This window comes from Mustela nigripes, chromosome 5, assembly GCF_022355385.1.
Source record: "Mustela nigripes isolate SB6536 chromosome 5, MUSNIG.SB6536, whole genome shotgun sequence".
Lineage (NCBI taxonomy): Eukaryota > Metazoa > Chordata > Mammalia > Carnivora > Mustelidae > Mustela > Mustela nigripes.
The window spans coordinates 42547165-42562269 of record NC_081561.1 but is presented as its reverse complement, the minus strand read 5'-3'; the positions used below and the strand labels follow the sequence as shown (position 1 = coordinate 42562269).

The 15105-nt window shown below is 33.0% G+C and overlaps 1 protein-coding gene across 1 annotated transcript in view; it reads right to left on the bottom strand.

Moving 5' to 3' along the window:
- Positions 1-14378, bottom strand: part of EYS (eyes shut homolog) — a 1640601-nt gene extending 1626223 nt beyond the window's left edge. The window contains 2 exon segments of the mRNA XM_059401541.1: positions 9160-9273; positions 13628-14378. Of these exon segments, the coding sequence (XP_059257524.1) occupies positions 9160-9273; positions 13628-14378 (865 nt within the window).
- Between the last annotated feature and the right edge of the window lie 727 nt (positions 14379-15105).

Below are 15105 nucleotides of genomic sequence, written 5' to 3'. Positions count from 1 at the left end.
GGGAGTTGGGGTAAAATGGAAGGGGAGGTGAATCATGAGAGACTATGGACTCTGAAAAACAACTGAGGGGTTTGAAGTGGCAGGGGTTGGGAGGTTGGGGTACCAGGTAGTGGGTATTATAGAGGGCACGGATTGCATGGAGCACTGGGTGTGGTGAAAAAATAATGAATACTGTTTTTCTGAAAATAAATAAATTGAAAAAATTAAAAAAAAAAAAAGAAAGAAACTCTAGTTCCTTATAACACTGCAGCTGAAGTGAAACCTCAGTCCTTAAATACTAATTAGTGGGCTCCTCTGCCATGATACATACTATTTAGATTCTGTTAGAAAACAGAATAAACTCTATGAAAAGAGTTCCCTAACAGATCTAAGTTCAGGTATATTCAGTGTAGGGACAAGGACAGACCTCCTCAAAATGTGCTGCTTGGCATATCGAGCATTTTGAATTAAAAAATTACTTAAGAAACAGCTAGGGAAAGAAAAACACTCTGATCTCCCTTTATCTCCAATACGGAGGAAATAACTCTTCCACGTGAAATGTACCTTCCCTATACCAGGACATAATGAGAAAATCTTACCATCAGAGATAGGAAATTCAGAGCCAAAAAGGCCGGATAAACTAGCTTTGTTAAACTACTCTTGCTAATTTACCACCTCAGCCCAAATTCTGTTTAGAATTCCTTATTAACTGAAGCTCCCAAACATAAGTTTTCTTTGTTCTGCAATTTCTCACAGATTTATTGTCTCTTTATCTCAAAAGTATAAAAACTGCCTGCCTTGATCATTTCCTCAAATCTCAGTTTCATTATTGGGCCTCCTCCACATACTTCAATTTTTCTCTTTCTCCTGTTGATCTTTCTCATGTCAAATTAATTCTTAAATCAGTTAAAAGAATTTTGAAAGGTAGACAAAAATGTTCTGCCCAAAGCCATCATATCAGGTATAGTCATCAAAATGAAACTGTCTTAGTAGGTAGACACTGATACCAATGGAATCAAATCTAATGCATCAGTGACAGAAAAATATTTTCTTTCCAAACTTACTCAATTGATATCTCATTAAAATGTACATCTTAATTTAATTTCTTATTTTATATTATTCTTAAAGTTACTCTTCAGCTTAACAAGAATCCCACTGAATTGGAGCACAATTTGGTATCAATATGTATTAATCACTTGCAAATATTTGTCTTAAATCAGGAAATGTTCATTTTGGGGGCCATTTGTAAAAGTGCTCCTGAATATATATGTAGTTAATAAAGATGTTAAGAAACACTTGATCATAATGATGAAGGTTATAAAATATTGGAGTTTTTGATTAATATAATAAAATCAACAGATTAAAGAAACTAAGCATGTCATATATATTGAAAGGGATTTTTATAATGATATGTTAGTAATTCTTGTATTGGAATTTCATAGCTAGCATGTAAAAATGAAATATCACTGAGTATTAACAGACAAAACAGAATAACAAAATTACCTATAGGATAAAACATTCTGTAAGTTCAACTTTGTAGATCGTCATTTTCAAGTTTTTTCACTAAATAAAAGTTGAAGCCATATGTTAAAAAATGTTCCTGTATCTAAAAAATAAGTTTATGGCTTTTCCCCATAAAACACATTTCTAAGTCCCAAGATGGAGTAATTAGAGAGTTTCTGCATGGAATTCTATAAATTGTCACACCTGTTTACTTGAACAAAGAATTAAAACATGCAGACTTCAACAGAATTCAAGAACTCATTAAAAGACTTACACTACACCAGAAGAAAATACTTAATATAGAAAAAGGCATCAGTCATTTTCAAGCAGTCATCAAGTGATTTTTAAATCACTGGAACTGACAAATCAGAAGTGAAAAATATTCACAATTATATAAGCAGTATTATTGCAATGTATAGAACATCTGTCACTAATGAGAGTCAATTCAACATTCTACAAAGGGAGGCACTAGTACATTCAATATTGCAAGGTTAAAAAGTGGCTTTTATACTTTTTTCACTTTTACAACAATGCAATCCCACAATTTTCATAGTTTGTATAAAAACTGAACACATTATGAGTCAGATAGGCAGATAGTCACATTATCCACATGGTGATGCACAGCAAGACTATACTTTTCATTTTTAAGAGATGGTATATTTGTTTTAATATTCTTTCCAGTGTCCTAATAAAACACATAGCAAAAACTGGGATCCTTTTCTTTCCATCTATGACAACAAGAATGTATAATATTCAAATATAAACTTGTGACTCCAGATTGAAAAAAAGTTTGTTCCATATCTATTCTAAAGTATATCTGTCAGAAGAGAATAATAATACTCTGAATTCCTTTAAGATTAAGAATAGCCTCCTGTTTCTTACTTTCTTGATTACAAAACATTTATTCAATACCTTATATGTGCTGCAAGATGAGGCTGTAAATTTGACTGGATTGCAGATCTTGCTGTCAAGGACTTTGTAAATCAGTAGAAGGAGTAAAGGAGTGAATTTTGGGGAAGCAAAGGGAAAGAAAGGGAACTTCATTCTAGAGAAGGTAAAAATTATATGAGCAATAGCAGGGAAAATGTGAATGTTTATGATTTATTTATAGGACAATCACTAGAACTATTTGATTGCAGAAGATGATTGGTTTAGAAGTAGATTAATAAAAGAAAACAGAAGACAGTTGTATAAATACTCAAATGCTGGGGAAGAAAAAGAGAGACCGGGTTCGACTGTATTAGTAAAACAGAAGAAATAAGCAATGAATGATGAGTTATGTCAAATAATAGCAAAAGTAGCAACAGCTAAAATTAATTGAATACTTACTATGTATCTGTCATTTTACCAAGTACTTTACATGAACTGTTTCATTAGTCCTCAGAAAAAAAACAAGAGATTGGTATTTCAAGTCTCATAATTTTATAGATCAGAAATTTAAAATTTAGAATGCTTAAATAATATTCTAAAGATCAGAAAGCTAGGAAATTGTAGAGATGGTCTTGAAACACAGGTCTGCCTAACTCCAATGGCAATCCATATTAACCACATCTATGCTGTGTTTCTTATCTCTTTTATTCTACACAGTGAGTGCAGAAGGAATATTACATTTCCTTCATCTCATAGATGATGTAATAAAAATTACATGACTAAAATCTATATATCATTGTTACAGAATCTAATAACCAAACTTATCTAACTTTCAATTCCATCTTTCTACCATGTAATATATGCAAAGAGAAAGTGATTAGAATCTTTTGAGAAAAAAAATATAAAGATATATCATTTATGGGGACCTGGGTGGCTCAGTGGGTTAAGCCTCTGCCTTTAGCTCAGGTCATGATCTCTGGGTCCTGGGATAGAGCCCTGCATCGGGCTTTCTGCTCAGTAGGGATCCTGTTCCCCACCCCCCGCCTGCCTACTAGTGATCTCTATCAAATAAATAAATAAAATATTTAAATATATATATATATATGTGTGTGTGTGTGTGTATATATATACATATATATATATATATATAATTTTAAAAGATATATTTAGAAAATTAAGTTGATTGTACCAGGTAAAAAGTATTTGGGCAAGAATAATATATTTATTATATTATATTTATAGCTACTCAATTGTCTTTCTTTAGAAGTTCACCTTCTCGACAGCACTCCCTTTACCAAAGCTCCCTCATATATAGTTGTGAATTTAATCTAAAAATATTTATCATCAGGTGCTTGGGTGGCTCAGTCGGTTAAGCATCTGCCTTTGGCTCAGGTCTGGGATCCAGTCCCTCGTTGGGCTCCCTGCTGAGCAGTGAGTCTGCTTCTCCCTCTGCCCTTCCCCTTGCTTGTGCTTACATGCTCTCTCTCTCTCTCTCTCTAATAAAAAAATAAAACCTTTAAAAAATTTAACCACCATACATCAAGGGAAGTCAGTATTATTTTGTAAAAAATTGATCCTTATGCCTAATTATATGTACTTTTTTAAAGATTATATTTATTTATTTGACAGAGAGAGAGAGGTCACAAGGAGGCAGAGAGGCAGGCAGAGAGAGGGGGAAGCAGGCTCCCTGCTGAGCAGAGAGCCTGATGCAGGGCTAGATTCCAGGACCGTGAGATCAAGACCTGAGCTGAAGGCAGAGGCTTAACCCACTGAGTCACCCAGGTGCCCCTGGTTATATATACTTGATGATCAAAATGACACATATCTACCTGGAGGTCCGTGCTTAGGGTCCCCGCAAAGTTACCTGTTTAAACATAAACAGAGGACAGTTCTATAAATTAATAATAAAAAAAAAGACCAAACAAACAAACAAAAGAGTGCACAAGAGAAATATTGACAATGGTGATTGTGTTACTTTTCACTACTGTGAATAGCTTTTCTCAGATGAACTTTCTCAAAGAAAACTATAAAACTGTATTAAATCACACAAATTCTCTTCACAAGAAAAAAAATGTACCTGTGTATGGTGATGGAAGTTAACTAGACTTATTGTGGTGATCTTTAACAATATATACAAATATCAAATCATTATGTTGTACATCTGAAACTAATATAATGTTATATGTCAATTATATCTTGATTTTAAAAATATTAAACACACACAAACTATACCAAATCCTTGAAGAGTAAACAAAACCAGACAGAATTAGAAAGCACAGGTAAACAAAACAAACAAAATCAAAAGAAATTAATTTGAAGAAAAAATACAGGGAGAAAAAGGATTGAGCTAAAATGAATAGTGTCAGAGTGACCAGTAAGAAAATAAGGTGTCTACCATATGTGTAATTGTAGAAGAAAAGGAGAAATTTTGGCAGTAAAAATTAATTTAAAATAATGGTCTAAAACTTTTCAAACATAGTAAAAAAAATTAGCTTTCAAATCTGAGAAGTTTGGTAATATTTAGGTAGGACCAATACAAAGAAAATCACTGCTATGCAGGGTACAGTCAATGAACAAAACACAAAATTACTAAGTCAGAGAAAAAAGTGATATATCCATAGAGAACAATAATGCAAATGATAACTGAATTCATATGAGATATAATGAAGGCCAGAAGACGGCATTATTGAGTCAATAAATTGTCTCTATATTAAAAAGAAAAAAATGAATAAATTAAATTCAAATCACTCAAGAAAGACAACTTAAAAATGGCAAAGCAAGTAAGTCTTACTGGTTCTCAAGAGCTATAGGATCCTATGGGTCTATACAATATACACTGACACTGCCTCACTGTTGAATATTTAATTAAGTTTTCACTGAACAGATGAGAGAAGAAACATTACATACTGGCATAAGACAATAATGTCATTGGAGTAAGACCACGCAAGTTATAATTTTATTTCCACCATTTTCTCAAAAGGTTAAATAGAGATGAGATTAATTATTTTGTGGACTTATTTTCTGGTAAAAAGAAAGTCCTTTGATAAATAGTAATTAACTGTTCTATTTATTCAATAGTAATGAAGAGGTCTTTGAAATGTCACAACACATATGTTTTATAACTTTAACCACATTATATACTTTATTGAGCATTCAAGTCCTTTCATTTGTAATCAATTTATGCTCTTATTTATTAATATAAGACATGAAAATTTCATGATCATCCTGAGATCCTGTAATTATCAATAATCACTATTTATAAAGTGAATAATACATACTAAATGTTTAGTGGACACATAAATCACCTCCAGATAATTTACAGTGTGATGGAGAACACTTCGATTCATTGCTCTGTCAATGAAAGGAGGATTATCACAATAGAAGGAAGGCTATTAAGCAATGCAATGTGAGCTTCAGTTCTTTATCATGACAGTAGGGTAAGTAGCAAAGGAAGATTGATGTTAGTTATCAGATACATAACCTTCATGTATCTGAACTCTTTCCTAGTCAACACCTAAAAAATTATGTATATCATTAAATATGTTACATTAATTTGTGTAAGTATTTGCTATAATTTTTAACTCTAAATTTTATGAATCTTAAGCCTCAGAGTTGAGTGTACAGATAGAGTGCCAATCAGCTCATGTAATATGACTATTCATAAAATTTAACAAATTATGCTTATGAGAATAAGGACTGGCTCAATTCTCTACATGGCAGGGGGTTAGAACGAAGGTCAAACTGACAGATTAATTTTCTAACCTTTATCAGAACTGAATTTCAAATAGGATTAACATTCGATTATTAAAAATGAAAAAAAAAAAGTTGTATCTGATTTACCTCCTGTTAGCTTTCCTTTCCATGAACAAATTCAATTTTCCATAAAATCTACCTCTTGATAGGGAGTTTGAAAATGGAGAAACCTATTTTGTATTGGAAAATATTCTGCCCACCTTCTGATTTAAACTACTAACAAAATGTCTTAAGAGTATCTGTCACTACACAGATCAGATATCCTGTTATCTGAGGTTATCACATTTTAAAAAAGAGATGATTCCTCCAATACTATGCCATGGTTTCTTTAAATCATTCATCTTGGGTACAGAGATCCCAGCTTGCCTTGTAAATATACTTTTTTCAATATTGAAACTAAAATTATTTTTTCTAGCTATAAGTTAGTTCTGAACTAAGACCAAAAAGTTTATATTCTGACAATCATTTGTTTTTATATCAAACTCATATTTTGACAGTATGAAAGTAAGTCAGAAACTGACCATCTATAGAATTAGAGTTTAAATGGTTCTCTAAATTGCTCAAAAAGATATAGTAATTTTTTTCAATAAGCCTTAAAAAGTTATAAAATTAGAGCAAATCACTTATAATAGATATGTAAATATTTTATAAAATTTCAAGTTTAGAAGTATAATAAATAATATAATTTCATGGTTTTTATTGCACTTTTATTAATTCTACTTTTATAATGTCTGATATTGCAGTCTGACCTCACAGTTAACTATTCTTATCATATTTTTCATAATATTTGAGGTGTCTTAAAATTTGGGAGTATGCATTTTTCTAAAGGATGATTAATATTAAAATAAGATTGGTGTACTCTTCACCTATTTATTTGCAGTCTTGATTTAAATTGATTGAAGATTGATAGTACATACATACATATATACATACACACATACATATGTACTTCATAAGCTTCAAAAATGCGATGTTTCCTACACATTTTTGGCTATGGTTTTAGGTCAAAGAATAATGCAATAAATAGGTACCAGAAAATTACCCAATCTATACTAGTTACTAGATTTTTTTAAAAAGATTTTATTTATTTATTTGACAGAGAAAGACACAGTGAAAGAAGGAACACAAGCAGGGGGTATGGGAGAGGGAGAAGCAGGCTTCCCGCTGAGCAGGGAACTTGATGTGGGGTTTGATGTGGGACCTGATGTGGGGCTCGATGTGGGGCTCAATGTGAGGCTCAATCCCAGGACTTTGGGATCATGACCTGAGCCAAAGGCGGATGCTTAATGACTGAGCCATCTAGGCGCCCCAGTTACTAGATCTTCGAATAGAGTTATCATCCTCGTTTGCCCTTGATAGTAGCAGTTGATGTTCATGGAGTGAAAGCCAGAATATTGCTAAGATACCCATTTTCCCCAATTGCCAAACTGCCATCTGTCCTGGATTTCTAAGTACCGTTATTCATACTTTCATTAAAGTAAAAAGGGTTGTGTTTGATAAGTCTCCACTTTGTACTTCAAATTCTGCCACAGTCCTTTCTCAGAGTGGTAGAAATACATAGGCTATACATTTTGGAACATGAGGATAAATTAGCATGTTAACCAATGATAACCTACTTCTCTTTTCCCAGTCCTTTCCAGATGCAAAGAATATTAGATCTCTCACTTAAGGACAGCTTGCAGGATTTTGAAGACCCAAGAAGCCACAAATAAGATTCCTTATTTCAGTAGATAGGAGGAAAAGGATATGATAATGCTGGCCTATGAGCACAAAATTCCTAATTGCAAGTAAGCTGGGTCAGTGGGAACCACAGGAAATTATGAGTTAATGTCTGTGTTTTTATATGAAACAAACAGGCCAAGCAGTTATGTGATAGGTGTATAGAGAGTCATCTATAAGTTCTTGGTATAGAAGTTTGGTCATACCATTGGTTACAGGTATGGTATAAATTGGGGGTTGATAAACTATAACTGTAAGCCAAATACGACCTTCTACCTATTTTTCTAAATAAAGTTTAATTGAAACAAACCAAATTCACTCATTTACATATTTTCTATGGTTCCTTTCACACTACAATAGCAGAATTGAGTTATTGAAATGGGAAACACATGGCTCAGAAAATCTAAAATATTTACTATCTGATCCTTCACAGAAAAGAAGTTTACAAGTCCCTGGCATAAATATACTATTATTTACACATTTTGTTTTGAGCTGATGTTCATTTCTTATTTTGTAATAAATAATTAAAGTACAAAAAGATAAAAGGCAATTTAAGTTTTTTTAATTTAAAAATTTCAAATTTGTGTTTACCCAGAAAGCTGATAACGAATATGCAGTTTGCCCCTATACTATGTCACTGTTATTGATCCACCACAGAATATTACTGATATTATTGACTATACGAAAACCAGAAGATACACATTAGTTGAAGAACCATCAGCATCTATTTTAAACGTTAGTAATTATCTTAGAAGACTGCCTGTCAAAGAATAATTAAGTGCAGATGCAGAAGGTATTCTTATAGACTACTCTGGGTTTAAACGTATTTTCATTATTTAAACATTAAATCAATAGTTAAGAAAGTATTGCCTTAAGTAGTGATTTCATTCCCCATTTTTAAGTTCATCTGAGAAGAAATAAAAAATTTTTCCTCTTCAGAAAAGGGGATTTGTCTGTAGTGACATGTTACATAAGGAAATAAGTTAGATATAATTATGCAAAGTATGTGCAAAATGTGCAAAATTATGTAAATTATGTGCACCATAGCTAAAAATATTTTAGAACTTAAGAACAAAATATATTTTATCATGGTGAAAAACTTGTCAACTGGTGTCCAAAACTCATCTTATATTATGGAATATTTAGCAGGATCATTTAATTGCTAACCAAACTGAATAAACATATCCCTAAAACATATTCAAAGTATAGAACTCTAAAATTACATTTTTTAGTATTAATGAAACATTTCAAATTTAATTTGAAGTAAGACAAAAATTAATATGATTTGTATGCGTATATATAGAAACATATACATACATATATATTTTTTTTTACCTGAAAATGGTTCATCACATTCACAGATGAAATTATTTATAGTAATATTGCTGCAATTCCCATGGAAACAGATATGTGGTTGATCTTGATCAATAATTTCTGAACAATTTATGCCTATTTAAATGAAAGAAAATTAATTTTTCAATTAGATTAAAAACAATTACATTGCATATACTTAACTATGGTCATTAATTTTTACTAAATTCTTTAATAATGATGGTCAAAATTTTGTTAAAATATAACTCTAAGAAATAAGGAGCATCTGGTTGCTCAGTCTGTTAAGTGATCCACTCTTGATTTTGGCTCAGGTCATGATCTCAGGGTCATGGAATTGAGCTTTGCATTAGGCTTGTGATCAACACAGAATCTGCTTGAAATTCCCTCCCATCCCTCTGCCATTCCTTCTGCTCCAGCACTCCAAATAAATAAATAAATAGTAAAATCTTAAGGGAAAAAAGTCTCAATGATGATGTATTTAAATTGAAACAAAAATTAATTTCAATAAGCTTGACATCCTCAATAAGTTTTTCCATCTTCTGACCCACACTATAGTATTCTAATATTTTTCTGATTGTTGATATTTGAGCTTTAGTTGATTTTCATGATAATTTGAATTTGTTAATCATGTTTTGACAGTGGATAATATTAATATACGTATATATCAGTTCTTCAACACACAGTGGTAGCCCTGCAGTAATAATTTACAAAGTGACATATTCAAAAGTACATTGTGTCTCAGTCCTATCACCTGGCCAAAGTGATAATTCAAAAGGGGAAAATGTGAAAACTTGACATCTGAAGAGAAACTAGGACATAAAGGTTTAGTCAAGCAAGCTGAATAAACTCTAGAGATCTGCTATACAGTATTGTGTTTACTGTCAACAATTTTATGTCATATACTTAAAATTTTAATAAGAAGGTAGATGTCATATTAAGTGTTCTTTCCACAGTAAAATAAAATAAAATAATAAAATAAAATCTGAAATTATGGGGGGGAGAAGGAGAAAAATTCTGGATTCTCAGAAGTTATGCACCAACTTCTAAACTGTACATTTTCTTGCCCTATCTATTGTGTCAAGTTTCCAAATCTCACTATTACAAACTATTGTGGTCCTACAATACCACATACCATAACCTTTCATAGCATACTTTTTGTGCAGTTAATCAGCTCATAATATCCTTTGTAGAGGAATGTGCCTAGAAAATTCTAGGGCATGGCAAATGGACATGTTACTATAAAACAGCTGCCCATCATTCAGCAATAGGCCAGCCACCCTTTTATTTATTTTATTTTATTTTATTTTAAAGATTTTATTTATTTATTTGACAGAGATTACAAGTAGAGAGGCAGGCAGAGAGAGGAGGAAGCAGATTCTCCGCTGTGCAGAGAGCCCGATGTGGGGCTCCATCCCAGGACCCTGAGACCATGACCTGAGCCGAAGGCAGAGGCTTTAACCCACTGAGCCACCCAGGCACCCCTTTAGTTGAATTCTTAATTTGACTCATAAACAATTTTTGCCATTATCATTGAAACCTTTCAAATTCTTTTATAGACTGACAGCCCTGCCCCAATACTACAGAACGCTTCTTATTTATCTCCAAACAACCCCAACACAATAAAAATTTAAGTAAATATAATTACATGCCAAATATTTCCATGTACAAAAGTTAAATTTTATAACAGAATGTTCAATAGGTCATATCCTATTTCAATCTTAGTGTAATGGGCTAAATTGTGAGCCCTCAAAATTCATATTTGAAATTCATATTTGAAAATTAATATTTGAAATTCATATCCTAACTTCCAGGAGCTCATAATATGACTGTATTTGGAAACAGGATCTTTTTTAGAGAGGTAATACAGATTAAATGAGGTCAATAAGATGGGTCCTAGTCTAATGTGACTGATGTCCTCATAAGAAGAAAAATTTTGGACATACAGACACGTACAGAGGGAAAACACAGGGAGAACATGGGTATCTACAGACCAAGGAGTGAGGTCTCAGAAGAAACCAATCCTGCTTACATGATACTTTGATCTCTAACATGTAGCCTCTAGAATGTGAGAAAATAAATTTTTGATCTTGAAGCCACTCAAACTATGGTACTTTGTTATAGCATCACTAACAAACCAATACAGTTAATATTCTCAGTTTATTTGGTAATTCTGCATATTTATGCATCATCTTAGATTTAAAATTGAAGCAATTCTAATAAAGTGGCATTATGTTGTATGCTCAGTATTATGGTATTTAACATTAATGATTTAAGTGATCTAAGATTGTGTTTCTAATAAATAAACAAATAAACATGGGGTAGAAATAAACACCTATATGCAACTAAGATAAAATTGTTGAAATAGCATTCTATGACATATGATTACATATATGCCAATTAATATTCTGACAGATGGTAGAAATTTTCTGGTCAAATATTGTTTAAAATACTTCAGACAAACTAAAATGTATGCTTTAAGGTCTCTCAATTAAATTACTTTTTCATTCACCCCGAATCAGCAATTTGGAAGTTTTCACTTTTTTGATGACCTGTTTTAAATTTATTTTTTAAAGATTTTATTCATTTATTTATTTGAGCAAGAGTGTGTGTGTGTGAGAGAGAGAAAGCATGAGCAGGGGGAGGGGCAGCGGGAGAAGCAGACTCCCCGCCAACCAGGGAGCCTGCCATGGGGCTAGATACCAGGATCCTGGGATCATGATCTGAGCAGAAAGCAGACACTTAACCGACAGCATCCCAGAGACCCCTTGACCTGTCTTAATTTTATTTATCTGATAAACTCCAGGAAGAGTTGTGGTTACTTATATTTTTGTGCACCAATGCCAGGGAGAATAAAATGAGAATTTGATCTCAATTATAGGCAGAGGATGTTCAGTGAATACTGATGGAATTAACTTCTGAAATGGTCTTAGTACTTCCCTATCAAAGAGTCTAAAATTACTCTGAAAGGAATTTTAGAGTCCACAAGGCCTTATTGAGATATTTTATTATACAGTCTTAGGTCCAGTATAGTTTCCCCAGGGCACACTGAAGAAAAACCTTATTGAAGTCGCCTAAAGTCTGCCTGAAAAAATTTACAGTTGTTTCTCTGAGCCTCATCTGTTTTATCATATCTACTGCTCACCCTCTTTCCTCTCTCTTGACCAAAAGGTAGTACCAATTTGTTGTTTTCCTATACTACCATTACAAACTGCATCAAGCAATTCCTTTTGTTAGATCATCCTTTTCTTACCCATTATCTTTGTAACTCTCTATGTCAGGTCTCCCTTTCATAAGTTCCTATAGATTAAAATTTTCCCTACACTTCTCAACATTTCTCCTCATTGACCTCTGATGACCCAATTCCCTAGTAAATTTTCAAGTAGTGATAGTTGATTTTCCCTTAAATCTTCACTCAGTCTCAGATAGTATAGTTTACATTGTTTTTAAATTAACAGCTTCATCTACTCACCAAATGTCTTTTTACAACCTTTCCTCACCATAGCCTCTTTTTTAAGTTTATTACAACCAGGTTTATTAATTATATCATGCTCTTTCCTTCCTTTACACTATTATCTATTAATCACTTCATAGGGCCACATCAACTTCCATTAAGAACACTGCTCTTGGTCACCTGGTGGCTCAGTCAGTTAAGCAACCTACTCTTGATTTCAGCTCAGGTCAGGTCACGACCTCAATATCATGAGACTGAGCCCTGCATTGGGCTCTGCACTAGGTGTGGAACCTGCTTAAGATTCTCTGGCTCTCCCTCTGGCCCTCCCCCCACACCTCATGCAAAAGAACATTACTCTTGGGTCTCAAGCAACTTTATGCCTTCCCCACAATCACATACCTCTTTATCTTCCTCCACTCAGGTACACACTTAATTTCTATATTATCACCCAGAACTATTTAAACTAAATACCATAAGCTTGGAAATTTTATTCTATGACTAATACTATTATGACAATTTTATATTAAATATATGAAACAGCAAGAGTGAATTTTGAGAAAGATGTGAAAATAGGTATTTCAGGGTAAAACATGTTTTTTAAAAAACCTTCTTATTTAAATAATAAAAAATTATTTTAGAGAATGCCTGATAGGAATTTTGTTAGGTCCAGATTCCAAATTTAGCTCATTCTAAAAGATCTACAAAAGTTTTGGAAACGTAGTTTGTTTTTTGGAAGTAACAGTTTATGAACTCAGTTTATTTTCCTATTTTAATTGGATTATGTTATTTTTTGTTAAGACCTTATTTATTTATTTTTCAGAGAGAGAGAGAGAGCACAAGCAGGGAGAACATAAGCAGAGGGAGAAGCAGCCTCACTGCTGAGCAAGGAGACAGACGTGGGACTCAATCCCAGTGTCCTGGGATCATGACCTAGCCAAAGGAACACACTGAACCAAATGAGCCACCCAGACATCCCGAATTGTGTTATTTAAGTAATAACATCTTTTTAAATAATCTTACCTATAAATGGCTGGTGACAGATACATTCATATACTTGTGTATTCCATTTTCCTCTTTTATTAATGCAAATGCCATTATTTTCACATGGCTTATAAGAACATGCATCAAGTTCTTGGCAATATTTTCCAGAAAATGGAGGCTGGCAATGGCAGCTGTATGTCTTGCTCCAAACTTCAGTAAGACATTTGCCATGCCCAGAGCAAAATTCTGAACTCAGAGATTCCTGGCAGAACTGTTCTTTCACTGTCACATTTAGTCGTAGCCTCTGGTGACAAAGCGATGGACCACTTGCTATTACTGTGATAAAATAATGTGTCCCAACACTCAGCCACTGAGAATTAACAGTATGCATTCCTTTTAGTTTGCAACGAAAAAGTAACTGATCTTCAGTTGTGGTGTTTTGCAGACAGTCAATGAATGATGCTTCAGAAACATTCATCAAATTTATTTCTGGAGACTGAAGAGATAGTTCAGAAGAAATTACAAGGATGTCCCCCAATTGGATTTGCAAAGGGCAAATCTGGGGAACAACTTGATTGCCTGAAGTATTCATTTTGGTATTTACAATCCCAAACCAGCAATCTCTATAGAAGTCCATGCAGATGTTTTCTGTTAGTGTCCAATTCACCACATATGATAATGGCTGTATATGCCATTCTTCCACAAATTGCCATTTACATGTTGTTTTTCCATTTATAAATGTGCTATGAAGAACCACTAGGCTCAGAAGCATAATTGATTTGTTAATCATTTTGGGCAATTGTATTTTGTAGTCTGTCATGAAAGTGTCATAAAGAACTGGTGCAAAATGGATTTGAGTGTTGCTGAAAATTTCCAAGCAGAGATTTTGTTCAAGGATCCTGGGAGCTGGTTTTTCTTCAAATCCCAAAATGCAAATGGATTTGTGACAGTGGAATTTGATCAACAGTAGAGTTCAACTGGTTTAAATATCCCTTTAAACATAAAAACATACATTGTTAGTGAAGTTTTTCCTAAGTTACTTAATTATACAGACAACTTTAAGATGGTTTTTGGAAGGACTGTGCTGCCACCATCGAGGCACTTTCTTTGTGAAACAAAGCCAGAAAAAAAAAAAGTGAAGATATGCTGCATCTCATCCTGGAATATAGAATTATGTGCTTCTGCAATGCTTTGGTTTTGTTACATAATGAAATCAGCAATTTACTGTAGCCTTTTGTATGTTTTCTTTACACCAAGCTTCAACAAAACTGAAATGTAGCAATAATCAAGACCCTACTTTTATGGATGGTTTTGATTTTCTCCAGACATCAGTATTCCTCTTGATTTGACTTACAAAAACATTTTAAAAACATCATCCATAAAATAAGAACAAAAATGATTTAAATATAATGTTCATATATTTTCATATAAATATAACCTATAATGCACCTGTTGGTGACAAATCATGTTTCTCTAATCCAGGAGATGGGAACTCCCAGATATACAAGATATTCTAG